The following is a 12,611-nucleotide window of genomic DNA, read 5'->3' as shown; positions in this document are numbered from 1 at the left end:
AAATACTGCATTTTCTTTAATTTTTATATTTTTAAAGATTTTATTGAATTCCGGGAGGAAGGGTGAATTAGAGAGAGATAGAAACTTCAACTGGGCATTCGTTGATTTTTTTTTATATGGGCCCTGACCAGAGATCAAACATACTACTTTAACATATTGGTATAATCCTCTAAGCAACTGGGCTACCTGTGCAGGCAAATTGGATTCTTTCACTTAGTTCTATGTATCTTGGCTTCTATCATGTCTTTTCATGTCTTGATGTATTATTTCTTTACTAGATACCTGGTGCATGAAATCTGTGTACTTGGGTGGTGGGGGTGCACTCAGCCCAGCCTGCACCCTTTGCAATCTGGGACCCCCTTGGGGAGTGTCCAACTGCCAGGCAGTCGGACATCCCTCTCACAATCTGGGACTGCTGGCTCCCAACCACTCGCCTGCCTGCCTACCTGATTGCCCCTAACTGCTTCTGCCTGCCAGTGTGACCACCCCATAATCACTCCCCTGCCATCCTGATCGCTCCCAACTGCCCTCCCCTGCCAACCATCTTGTGGCTGTGGGTGCTGCCATCTTTGAAGGTGTGGCATTCACTTAGCATATTCCCTCCTTATTGGCCATGGAAACCGTCATCTTATGGGCGGGACAGCAATTAGCATATTCCCGTCTTATTGGCTGTGGGTGCTGCTATCTTAAGGGTGTGACCGTCAATTAGCATATTCCCTCCTTATTGACTATGTGATTTACCATCTTTGCGATGCTGTGAAGGCCAATTAGCATATTCCCTCTTTATTAGATATGATGATAGTAGTGAGTAATACTTCATTGTTTGTACTCCAGTGTATTTATCTATTCACTTGTTGACGGACCTCTTCATTGCTTCTAATAATTGAAAATTATGAATAAGCAGCCCCTTGTAGGATTTTGTATAGATAAACAGCTCAACTCTTTGGTTTAAGAGTAAGGAGCCCAATTACTGAGTGTATATTTAGTTTTATAAAACCTCCATAGCATCTCTCCAATGGGCTGTACCATTTGGCATTTTCAGCAGCAGTGATTGGGCATTTGGTGGGGTCAGTGTTCTGTATTCTGCCTGTTCCATGATGGTTTAGTATTGCTTGGTTGTGCTCTTTGTTACTTCTCATTGTTATAATGTGCATTTCTTTCTTTTTTTTTTCTTTTTTTTTAAATATACTTTATTGAACTTTTACAGAGAGGAAGGGAGAGAGATAGAGAGTTAGAAACATCAATGAGAGAGAAACATCAATCAGCTGCCTCCTGCACACCTCCCACTGGGGATGTGACCGCAACCCAGGCACATGCCCCTGACCGGAATCGAACCTGGGACCCTTCAGTCCGCAGGCTGACGCTCTATCCACTGAGCCAAACCGGTTTCGGCTATAATGTGCATTTCTTTAATGACATAAGACGTGCAAGATCTTGTTACACTGATTTTCTATGAGTATATACTTTGTAGTGCTGTGCGTTAAGGTGTTTGGTCCTTTTCAGGTTGTTTTGTCAATGTTGAATTTGAAGACTTCTTTGTCTATTTTGCATAATTGTCCTGTGTATGTTGACTTTTTTATTTACACTCACACACACACACACACACACACACACACACACACACACACACACACACTAGAGGCCTGGACTACAAAATGCATGCTGGGTAGGGTTCCCAGGCCTGGCCTCCTGGCCTCCTCCTTCCCTCCTTCACAGCCCCACCACCTCTGCTGTTCGCCCCCTGGTGGTTAGTGCACGTCATGGGTTGCGATCGAACTCCGGCTCTCCAGGTCAAACTCCCGGACAATATATAGATTTTTTTATTGATTTCAGAGAAAAGATGAGAAGGACAGAGAGATAGAAACATCAATGATCAGCTGAAGCTGGTTTTGCTCAGTGGATAGAGCGTCGGCCTGCGACTGAAGGGTCCCAGGTTTGATTCTGGTCAAAGGGCATGTACCTTGGTTGCGGGCACATCCCCAGTAGGAGATGTGCAGGAGGCGGCTGATTAATGTTTCTAACTCTCTATCTCTCTCCTTTCCTCTCTGTAAAAAATCAATAAAATATATATATATAAAAAAAAGAAACATCAATGATCAGAGAGTATCATTGATTGGCTGCCATGTGCCCTGAGTAGGACTCAAAATGTTACATCTTGGTTCATAGATCGACACTGAACTGCTGAGCCGTGCCAGCTCGGCCAAGTTGACTTTTATAAATGTTTTTTACAGCTAGAGCTGTATTACAATTTTTTTGATAACAGAAGCTTTGAAGTATGTTTTAAAATCAAGAAGCCTGAAGCCTTTAATTTCATACATTCTTTTCATGATTCACTTGGTTACATGGAGCCCTGTGACATTCACATTAATTTTGGAAAGAGCTTTTCTATTTCCACCAAAAGTGTCATTGGGACTTTAATAGGGATTGCTTTGAATGTTTAGGTCACTTTGGGTACTAATGACAGCTGATACTGTTAGCATTTCAGTCGGATCATGGAATGTGTTTTCCAACATACTGATTTGGTGTTTAATTACAGCCAGCCAATGTGTTCGTGTGTGTGTGTGTGTGTGTGTGTGTGTGTGTGTGTTTTCTCTTGTTACTTCTCACCTGATGTTACTTTTCCCATTGCATTTTAGAGAGAGTGGAAAGGAGGGAGGGGGATTGAAAGAAAGAGAGAGAAATATATCAATCTGGCGCTAGCCGGCTTGGCTCAGTGGATAGAGCGTCAGCCTGCAGACTAAAGGGTCCCAAGTTCGATTCCTGCCAAGGGCACATGCCTAGGTTGCGGGCTCGATCCCCAGTAGGGGGTGGGCAGGAGGCAGCCGATCAGTGAGTCTCTCTCATCATTAATGTTTCTCTCTCTTCCCTCTCCCTCTCTGAAATCAATAAAGAAATATATTTAAAATATATATATCAATGCGAGAGAGACAAATTGTTGTTTCGCTTCCTCACATGTCCCAAATGGGGTTTGAACCAAACCTGCAACCATTTGATGGGTGGGCCCATGCTGTAACCACTGAGACACACTGCAGAGGGCACCAAGCAATATTTTATGCTTCACAGCATACAAGTTGTACACCTTCTTAGGAAGTAAATTGTTAATATTTCATTTTCAATTATGCTGTTATTCATGTAAATACATACTTAATTTGTTATTTTATATTAATATTTGTTACAGGAACACAGCTAACTTTGTGGGTGGTTTTACATGGCATGTTTTGAGAAATTAATTCTATATCTATATCTAAATTTTTAGAAATATGGAGTCTGTGATTTGCAATACAGAATTCTATCACATCTTAGCAGAGATCATTTTATTTATTATTTTTTAAAAGTATATTTCTTTATTGATTTCAAACAGGAAGGGAGAGGGAGAGAGAGATAGAAACATTAATGATGAGAGAGAATCATTGATCACCTGCCTCCTGCACGCCCCCTCCTGGGGATCGAGCCCACAATCCAGGCATGTGCATTTGGCCAGAATGGAATCCAGGAACCTTCAGTCCGCAGGCTGACACTCTATCCACTGAGCCAAACCAGCTAGGGCCATTGTATTTATTTTCTATTTTTATTTTCTCTTTTTCTAGTGGCCATGAGAACTACTTAAAATATCTTGAGCTTATAACAATGTATCCTAAACTCATAGTGTCAACTGCATACAAAAACTCTGTAGATTGCCATTTTTACCCATGTACACACATACGTTGATATCACATTATCTTTAATGTGTGCCAGCAGAGATTTAAGATTTTATTCTTCATATATATATATATATATATATATTTTTTTTTTTCAAAACACCTTTTAATTTCAAAGAAGGAGATGGGGAGAGATATAGAAATATCCATGATGGAGAGAATCATTGATTGGCTCCCCCACATTGGGGAATGAGCTCACAACACACGCATGTGCCCTCACCGGTAATCAAACTGTGACCTCTGGTTCATAGGTAGGACCCTTTTATCCACGGAGCCACACCACTCAGACTATTCCTTTTATTTTCTAAAGTTCCACAAGAGAAATCAAAGTGATGCGTGTTTCTTTAATAGAACACCACAAATAGAAGATGCACAAATGCACTTTCCTCATCTCTCTCTCCAGTGAAGAAACTGGGAATTGGGAGTGTTTTTATAATATTGCCATTGTGTGCCAGGGGATTTGAGCAGGTGTCATTGGCAAATGTAAGCAACTCTTTGTCCCTCTTTGATGTGAGTTTTCCTCGTTGTACCTATCTTGAGCTTTTGTTGAATCCTACACTGGTTCTTGGAGTACTCGAAAATGTTATTTGCTCAATACTTACTGGTAAGTTCTAAGTGCACTCACGTGATTGTCAAAACGAAAAATTTGTTTCCTTTCAGCTATGTCACCTAAAGATAACCAGGCCTTTATGCCAAAGCCCGGAATACAAGATTTATTCTCTGAAATAATACTGGTAAGATATAAAAGGTGTACACTTCCTAAGTGTACGTGATAATGTACACTTAATGAAAGCCTTGAAATTTGAGGAAGAGTGTGATGACAACAGAGGATATTAATATAAACAGAACTAATTTGGAAAAATTATCATAATAAATTTATTTTTACTTAAAAAAGTCAAGTATATTATGAATTTGGGAAACCTCCCAATTTGAAGTCAGTTACATTGGTCGATCAGTGTGTTTGTGCACATGAAGGTTGAAAACAAGTTTTTACTGTTATGCATTCTTGGAAAGGAAATCTGGAAAAACTAGGAATTCGCATAGTCTGTAGTGTAAGTAATTTGCGTTGTTTAAAATGCAGGGTGGGATTAAACTTCGTCAATCATTTCTAAAATATATAGATTTATAATGTACCTATAAAATTAAAATGTGCTCAATTTGGCAATGTTTTATTATGATTTTTTTCAATTAAAAAATATGTTTTAATTGATTTCAGCGAGTAAGAGAAAGGAAGAGGGAGAGGAAAACACCTGTGATGAGAAACAATCATTCATTGGTGGCCTCCTGCATGCCTCCCACTAGGGACTAATCTGGCAGCCAGGCAATGTGCCCTTACTGAGGAATAGAACTGTGATCTCCTTATTCATATGTCAAAGCTCAACCACTGAGCCATGCTGGTAGGGCAATTTAGTAATCTTTTGTTTATTCATTATTATGATTGTTATTTTAAAGAATATTTTTAATGATTTCAGAGAGGGAGACAGAGGGAGAGAGAAAAACATCAATCATGAGAAAGAATCATTGATCGGCTGCCTTTGGCACGCCCCCTACTGGGGATAGAACCCACAACACAGGCTTGTGCCCCTGACTGAAATCAAACCCAGGACCCTTCAGTCTGCAGGCCAATGCCCTGTCCACTGAGTCAAACCAGCTAGGACAATTTGGTAATCTTTCAAACAAGGATTCATCTTTTTTCCTCTGACAATAATGTTTTATATTTATTTTTTGTCTAATATATTAGGAAAGCTTTTGTTATACAACCATCTTGGTTTAATGTGTATCACAAAATTGTTTTTATGGAACAAGTGTACATGTTTAATGAAATTATAACTGTCACTAAAGGTCTTTCTATCTCCCATAATCACCAGAGTACACATAATGAAGATAGAAGTTATCAATGGATTGAACATTGGAAAAACATTAAGCTAGAGTCATATCTTAGTCATCGGACAAGTGAGCTGGCAGAGGAGCATCATAAAAATGGAAAAGTCTTTGACCAAATGTCCAATCTCAACATACATCAGTTTATTCCTATTGTGGAGAAGACACACAAAGGAAGTAAATGTGTCCAGTCTTTTCTGCAGCCTTCAAATGACGATGAACAAGAGAATATTCATACTAGGGAGCAGGCTCACAAATGGAATCCGTGTGGGAGAGTCTGCAGTCAAATATTCAATCTAAATAGACGCAAAAAAATCCATAGGGGAAACGAACCTTATAAATGTAAAGATTTTGGTAAAATATCTTATTGGCCTTCAGGTTATACTCTAAATCAGAGAATTTATACTGGAGAGAAGCCTTACAAATGTAAAGCATGTGGCAAAGCCTTTAAATGTCATTCCTCTCTTATTGTACATAAAGAAAGAATTCACACTAAAGCAAAATTATACAAACTTAGGGAAAATGAAAAAGTCTTTAGTCAGTCCTCAATACATACTCAACATCATAGAAATCATAGGGAAGAAAAGTTTTGTAAATGTTCAGAATGTCACAAAATCTTTAGCTGGCCCTCAACCCGTATTTTTCATCAGAGAATTCACACTGGAGAAAACCCTTATAAATGTAGAGAATGTTGCAAATCCTTTAAAAACCATGCAGTTCTTACTAATCATCAGAGTGTTCATACTGAAGATAGGCCTTATAAATGTAGAGAATGTGGTCAAGCATTCCTCCACGCCTCAAACATGATTCGACATAAGAAAGTTCACACTGGAGAGAAACCTCACAAATGTAGAGAATGTGGCAAAGCCTTTTCCCGGTCCTCACACCTTACTTGTCATCAGAGAGTTCATTCTGGAGAGAAGCCTTATAAATGTAGAGAATGTGGCAAAGCCTTTAGCCAGTCCTCAGTCCTTACTTACCATCAGAGAGTTCATACTGGAGAGAAGCCTTATAAATGTAGAGAATGTGACAAAGCCTTTAGATCTTCCTCCTCCCTTAAGGTACATCAAAGACTTCATACCGGAGATAAGGTTTATAAATGTAGAGCATGTGGCAAAGCCTTTGGCCGGTCCTCACACTTTACTTATCATCAGAGAGTTCACTGTGGAGAAAAGCCTTATAAATGTAAAGTGTGTGGCAAAACCTTTAGCTACTCCTCAGATTTTAATCGTCATCAGCTTATTCATACTGGAGAGAAGCCTTATAAGTGTAGAGAATGTGGCAAAGCCTTTAGCCGGTTCTCATCCCTTACTAATCATCAGAGCGTTCATACTGGAGAGAAGCCTTATAAATGTAGAGAATGTGGCAAAGCATTTAGCAGGACTTCAAATCTTATTGCACATCAGAAAGTTCACACTGGAGAGAAACCATATAAATGTAGAGAATGTGGGAAAGCCTTTAGCAGGTCTTCAAATCTTATTGCACATCAGAGAATTCATTCAGGAGAGAAGCCTTATACATGTAGAGAATGTGGCAAAGCCTTTGTCAGCTCCTCAGATCTCACTAAGCACCAGCGAGTTCACACTGGAGAGAAGCCTTATAAATGTAGAGAATGTGGCAAATCGTTTGGCAGGTCTGCATCCCTTACTAAGCATCAGAGAGTTCACACTTGAGAGCAGCCTTATAAATGTAGAGGATATAACGGCCTTTCATCACTGTGTCTGCCTTATTGTACAGCAGAGTTCATACTTGAGAGAAGACTTACAGATGTGAGGAGTGTTTGTAAGTCCTTTACCAGCTGTGAGAACTTACAGACCGTCACAGAATTGATACTGGCAAGAAGCCTTATGAATGTGAAAAATGTAGAAAAGGCTTTATAAGGCATTCATGTCTTACTGTACCTGAGAGACTTTATACTAAAAAGAGAACTTACAGATGTAGACAATGGGCTGGAGCCTTTACTCACAGCTCAAAATTCACTGCACATCAGAGATTTTACAGTGGAGGGAAACCTTACACTGTAGAAAGTGAGAAAGCCTTTAACTTGTGGTCTAACCTGCTCAACATTTTAGGAATCATTCTAAAGAGAAACAGCAATAATAGAAAGTTTTCATCTAAGGATTTAAGCTTCAAAGGTTGAAGCTACATTGAGAATGATAAATAAGGTCTTATAAATTATCAGGCATATGTTAAAGTGTATATCCTCATATCTCATACAACATCTGATGATTATTACTGGATCGAATTCCCGCAGATATAAAGAATGTGATGAAGCTTACCCATAATGTAAACTTTAACCGACATCAGAATTCATACTGGGGAGAAACAATACAAATGTAACGTCCTAAAGCCTTTAATCAGCATCCAAAGCTTAATCCTCACATTGGAATTCATTCTAGAGTAGCGGTTCTCAACCTGTGGGTCACGACCCCCTTTGGGGCTCGAACAACCCTTTCACAGGGGTCACCTAAGACCATCGGAAAACACATATATAATTACATATTGTTTTTGTGATTAATAACTTTGCTTTAATTACGTTCAATTTGTAACAATGATACTGGGGGTCACCACAATATGAGGAACTGTATTAAAGGGTCGTGGCATTAGGAAGGTTGAGAAACACTTTTCTGGAGGGATACCTTAAATCTGAAGAATGTGGGAAATCATATACTTGGACTACAGCCTCAGTCAGTATCAGGTATTTTAATTGGATACAAATTCTACATTCATGTTATAGGAGGAGGAACTTTTGTTCAAAATGTACAGTTTATAAAACTCCAAGGAATTTATTCCTCAAAGTGACTTTAAAAATGTAAAAACGTTATCTAAGTATATAATTGATTATGGATTTCAAAGTATGACTGAATTCACACTAGATAGACAGCCAAAGTGCCTTTCAAGTATTGTTCAAAATTTGAATGTTTATTACACACTGTACTCTGCTGGGGTTCTTGTCCTAGCATCAAGAAAGGTTCATGACTCTGGAGAAGGCTGTGCGTAGATGTTAAATAAGAGGAGTCCAGATACTAATAAAGAGTTTGGAGATGAAATATAATTTTGAAAGGCATTTGGGAGTCAGAGGAGCTTAGCTAAAGGAGGTAAGATCTAAGGCAGTGATGGTGAACGTTTTGAGCTCGGCATGTCAGCAGTTTGAAAAACCCTAGCTTAACTTTGGTGCCGTGTCACATATAAAAATGTTTTGATATTTGCAACCATAGTAAAACAAAGATTTATATTTTTGATATTTATTTTATATATTTAAATGCCATTTAACAAAGAAAAATCAACCAAAAAAATGAGTTCACGTGTCACCTCTGACACACGTGTCATAGGTTCGCCATCACTGATCTAAGGTCTTACGTCTAAGGCTTTAGGTTCTCCTCGTCCCCAGGACCCCATGGTTGTTGTTTTTTTTAACATACAATCAAAAAATTTTCTTTAATAAAGGATTCACATCAACTGTCTAATGTAAAACAAAATGTGCTAGGGTCCAGCCCCAGCAGTCCAGGGTTTCCCAAAGGTGTGTACGGCCTTGGCGAAGAATAAAGGACATGGAGACAGCGTTCAGATGATCAGCATAGTCAGGTTCTTATTTATTGTCCTGTTACCGCTGTATTTATACTATTTGATTCTATAAGCATGCCTCTATAGTTACATCATGGTATAATTTGGTTCCTCCTTTGACCTTTTTTTTTAAAATTTTGTTTTATTTCTTAAAGTATTACAAAGAGTATTACACATGTCTGCTTCCCCCCCCCCCCTTGACATTCCCCCGGTCTCTCCCACCCCCCCGGTGTCTTGTGTCCATTGTTTATTCTCATATGCCGTCTCAGTCTCACAGGGGCCGTCCCAGCCTCACAGGGGCCATCTCAACCTCACAGGGGCCGTCTCAGCCTAACAGGGGCCGTCTCAACCTCACCGGGGCCGATTCAACCTCACTCGGGCGGATTCAACCTCGCAGGGGTCGTCACAGCCTCACAGGGGCCGCCTTGGCCTCATGGGGGCCGTCTCAGCAACACGAAGTTTGGCATTCTGTCCTTTGTTGGGTGGCTCCTTGCTGGACAAAAACTCCAGGCTTTCCTGGTGGCTGAATATATGGTATGCTTGCTCGGATTTCGTTTTCTACCAAGTGCAGACTGCCTGCCTGCCGTCTCCCAGCATCCCATGTGAGACTGGTTCTGGTGGACCTACCTGTGCGTTTGCTGGTACAGCGGTTCCACGTCGCCGGCCCAGCCTGGACCGGCTCCGGCTTCCTCCGAACCTGATTCTGCTTCTTGAGTGTGTTCCTTACGAATGCGAGGAGTTGAAATCTGCAGTCTGGCTGGGCTGCAAAGGCTCAGGTAGTTCCCTTTGTGTCACTGGCACAGCTTGGGTGGGGATGTAAATTGAGTAGGGTGGAGTCCCTGGAAATCACCAGGGCGGAGCAAGGGGCAATGGCCTCTCTGCGACTCCTCACCTCTCCGCGACTCCATGTCCCCACGTCCCTGAGCGCTGGCTGGCAGCTCCGCGAGATAGCCACTCTCGCTCTCCGGCCCATTGCAAGGCCATCCTGCCTCTCCCCGTACGGGTCTGGGGCCTCAGAATCCCGCCCCAAACAGGCTGAGTGGACTCGAGAGTCTACAGCCCCTTCCGATTGAAAAAAACAGCGCATCCAGTTGCAGCCCGCCTGGCGCGTGATTCCGTACCTCTGTTCTTGGGACCTCTGCACAACCTACTCAGTATCAGTGCTCTTCTTTCGTTCCTTCCAGTTGTAGAGCTTCCACTGGGCCAGCTTTCCCATGGTTCTGAATGATAGTTGATCGTCATATAGTTGGTAGTCTCAATGTTGTTGTGGGAGGCAGCACGCACAGGTCTGTACCTTACGCCGCCATCTTGGTTCCTTCTCCTTTAACCTTTTACAGTTCCTTGTTTTATGTTTATATATAGTTTCTTATCTGACCTTTGCTAAAAATCTTACATCTCTATCTAGCTCTGTTGATTTTAATCTTATCTATTGTCTGTGTTTCTACATTCTATTCCAAAGGTTATTCTCTGTGCTCCATTATAAGGGCTAATTTGTTATTTCTACTCCAAGGTCACTATTCTGCTGTACTGTTAAGCTATAAAGAAATAACTGAAGGAGATTTTCCTATTCTATGGCCTAAGTAAAGGTTATGTAGCTTAAGCATGATTGTTCCTAGTTATGGTGATTACCTACCTGGCACTTAGTTTAAGTCTTTCTGTTCGCATGAGTCACATAACATTTTTAGAGAAGGAGCCGGCCTGCATTGTTTGCAGCAGTATTTCTTTAATTGTTTGATATTTGTCCTTTTAGCCTAGCTGGTGGTCTTCCTTGGGACTGCCCTGTGTCTGCGGGCTTTTAGGGCTATACGCTTTGGTACTTTCTCTGGTGGGTAGTCCCCTGGGGATGTGGGCCTAGCAAGTCCTAAATTTATTGCTAACAGTCTTAGTCTAAGTTCCTCGTAAGTAGTACATGGTATTTCTGTAACACTAGGGGGTTTTACTGATTTATTCCCTTCCCTAGTCCCGTTAATCCCTAACTCCAGGGAAACATCCCCACCTGGGGAAACAACCTTTCTCGGGGTGGTGGCCCTGGTTAGAACACATAGCGCAAAGAAGGGGAGCAAACATATTAAGAACAATATGCCATATACACCAGGTTCCTTGGAACATATGCTGTGCACATGTTTCTTCCCTGCAGCGACTGTGTCAAGCAGCAAGGATGGAACAGCTTCCGGCAAAAATGTTATGTAAACAGTCCAGTAAATAATTTTTTGAAAATATATTTTATTGATTTTTTTTAAAAAAATATTTTTTTATTGATTTTTTACAGAGAGGAAGGAAGAGAGATAGAGAGTTAGAAACATCGATGAGAGAGAAACATCGATCAGTTGCCTCCTGCACATCTCCTACTGGGGATGTGTCTGCAACCCAGGTACATGCCCTTGACCAGAATCCAATCTGGGACCTTTCAGTCCCCAGGCCGACGCTCTATCCACTGAGCCAAACCGGTTTCAGCTTATTGATTTTTTATAGAGAGGAAGGGAGAGGGATAGTTATAAACATCAGTGAAAGAGAAACATTGCCCAGCTGCCTACTGCACAACTACTGGGGATGTGCCCACAACCATGGTACATGCCCTTGTCCAGAATCGAACCTGGAACCCTTCAGTCCCAGGACGACACTCTATACACTGAGCCAAACCGGCCAGGGCCAGTAAATAATTTTTTACTGTTTATGTTTCAGATCATGTAATTTTTCAGCAAAATCCCGTTATATTCCTGTTGCATTTTTCAAAAGTAGATATTGACATGAACTTGACTGACTGATTGATCCTACAGCACAAGCTCTATAGGATTCAGCTTTAAATTTTGCAGCATCTTCTTTTAGTTCTCTAATTAGGGTTTCTCAATGCTCCTGCCACATCTGGAGCAGAGGCCTTCCAGGGGAAGAGGCGGTGTCTTGGAGGAAACCAGAGCTCATAGTGTCCCCTAGTGACCAGGTTTCAAATGCTGGGGATCCAAAGGCAGCCTGACTGAAGCTGGCATGGATAAGCTGGTAGAAGGCATGGATACGCTGGTCTGCATTCCTGCAGTAAGTTGAACTGCATGGCCTTGAGGTAGCACTGTCCAAGTTTCCTCTTGGAGTAGTATTTCTCTTGCTGAGCAATAGTCTATTCATCTGTTTCTCCATAAGTTCGGTGCTAAGCTCTGCTAGCCTCTCCTTCATCCTGTGAAAATCAGTTAGCTTGTTTTCCAATAACTTTCGTTGGAAGGAGACTGTTAGTGGACGATGCATGCAAGGGACCTGGGATTGAAGTCTGGAGGGACAGGAAATCATCTGTTTGTTTTGTTTTGGGAAATCGTGTTTTGATCTTGTGAAAAAGGTTGCAAATCTTTTGTCAATAGCACATGAAGCAGAACAACCACCTGGCCAACCCATAGACTCAGAAGAAATATTGAAGTATTGTTGCATTAAGAGAATTCGTTTTTGACCTAGCCAGTTTGGCTCAGTGGATAGAGCGTTGGCCTG

At 41.1% G+C, this 12,611-nt stretch overlaps 1 protein-coding gene across 2 annotated transcripts in view; it reads left to right on the top strand.

Annotated features, from left to right (window-relative positions):
- Positions 1-12,611, top strand: part of LOC132216097 (zinc finger protein 501-like) — a 182,584-nt gene that overhangs the window by 109,024 nt on the left and 60,949 nt on the right. The window contains exons 3-4 of one of the 2 annotated variants that reach the window (XR_009448703.1): positions 4,359-4,432; positions 5,567-8,677. Coding sequence is in view for 1 of the 2 variants with exons in the window: in XM_059665185.1 (XP_059521168.1) it covers positions 4,359-4,432 (74 nt within the window). In the remaining variant the exon portion in view is untranslated. The remainder of the gene's footprint in view (positions 1-4,358; positions 4,433-5,566; positions 8,678-12,611) is intronic. The other variant, XM_059665185.1, reaches the window with a different exon arrangement.

The sequence above is a fragment of the Myotis daubentonii genome, chromosome 15, assembly GCF_963259705.1.
Source record: "Myotis daubentonii chromosome 15, mMyoDau2.1, whole genome shotgun sequence".
NCBI lineage: Eukaryota > Metazoa > Chordata > Mammalia > Chiroptera > Vespertilionidae > Myotis > Myotis daubentonii.
Note: the sequence above shows the minus strand (reverse complement) of the source record. Positions and strands in the feature narration are given on the sequence as shown.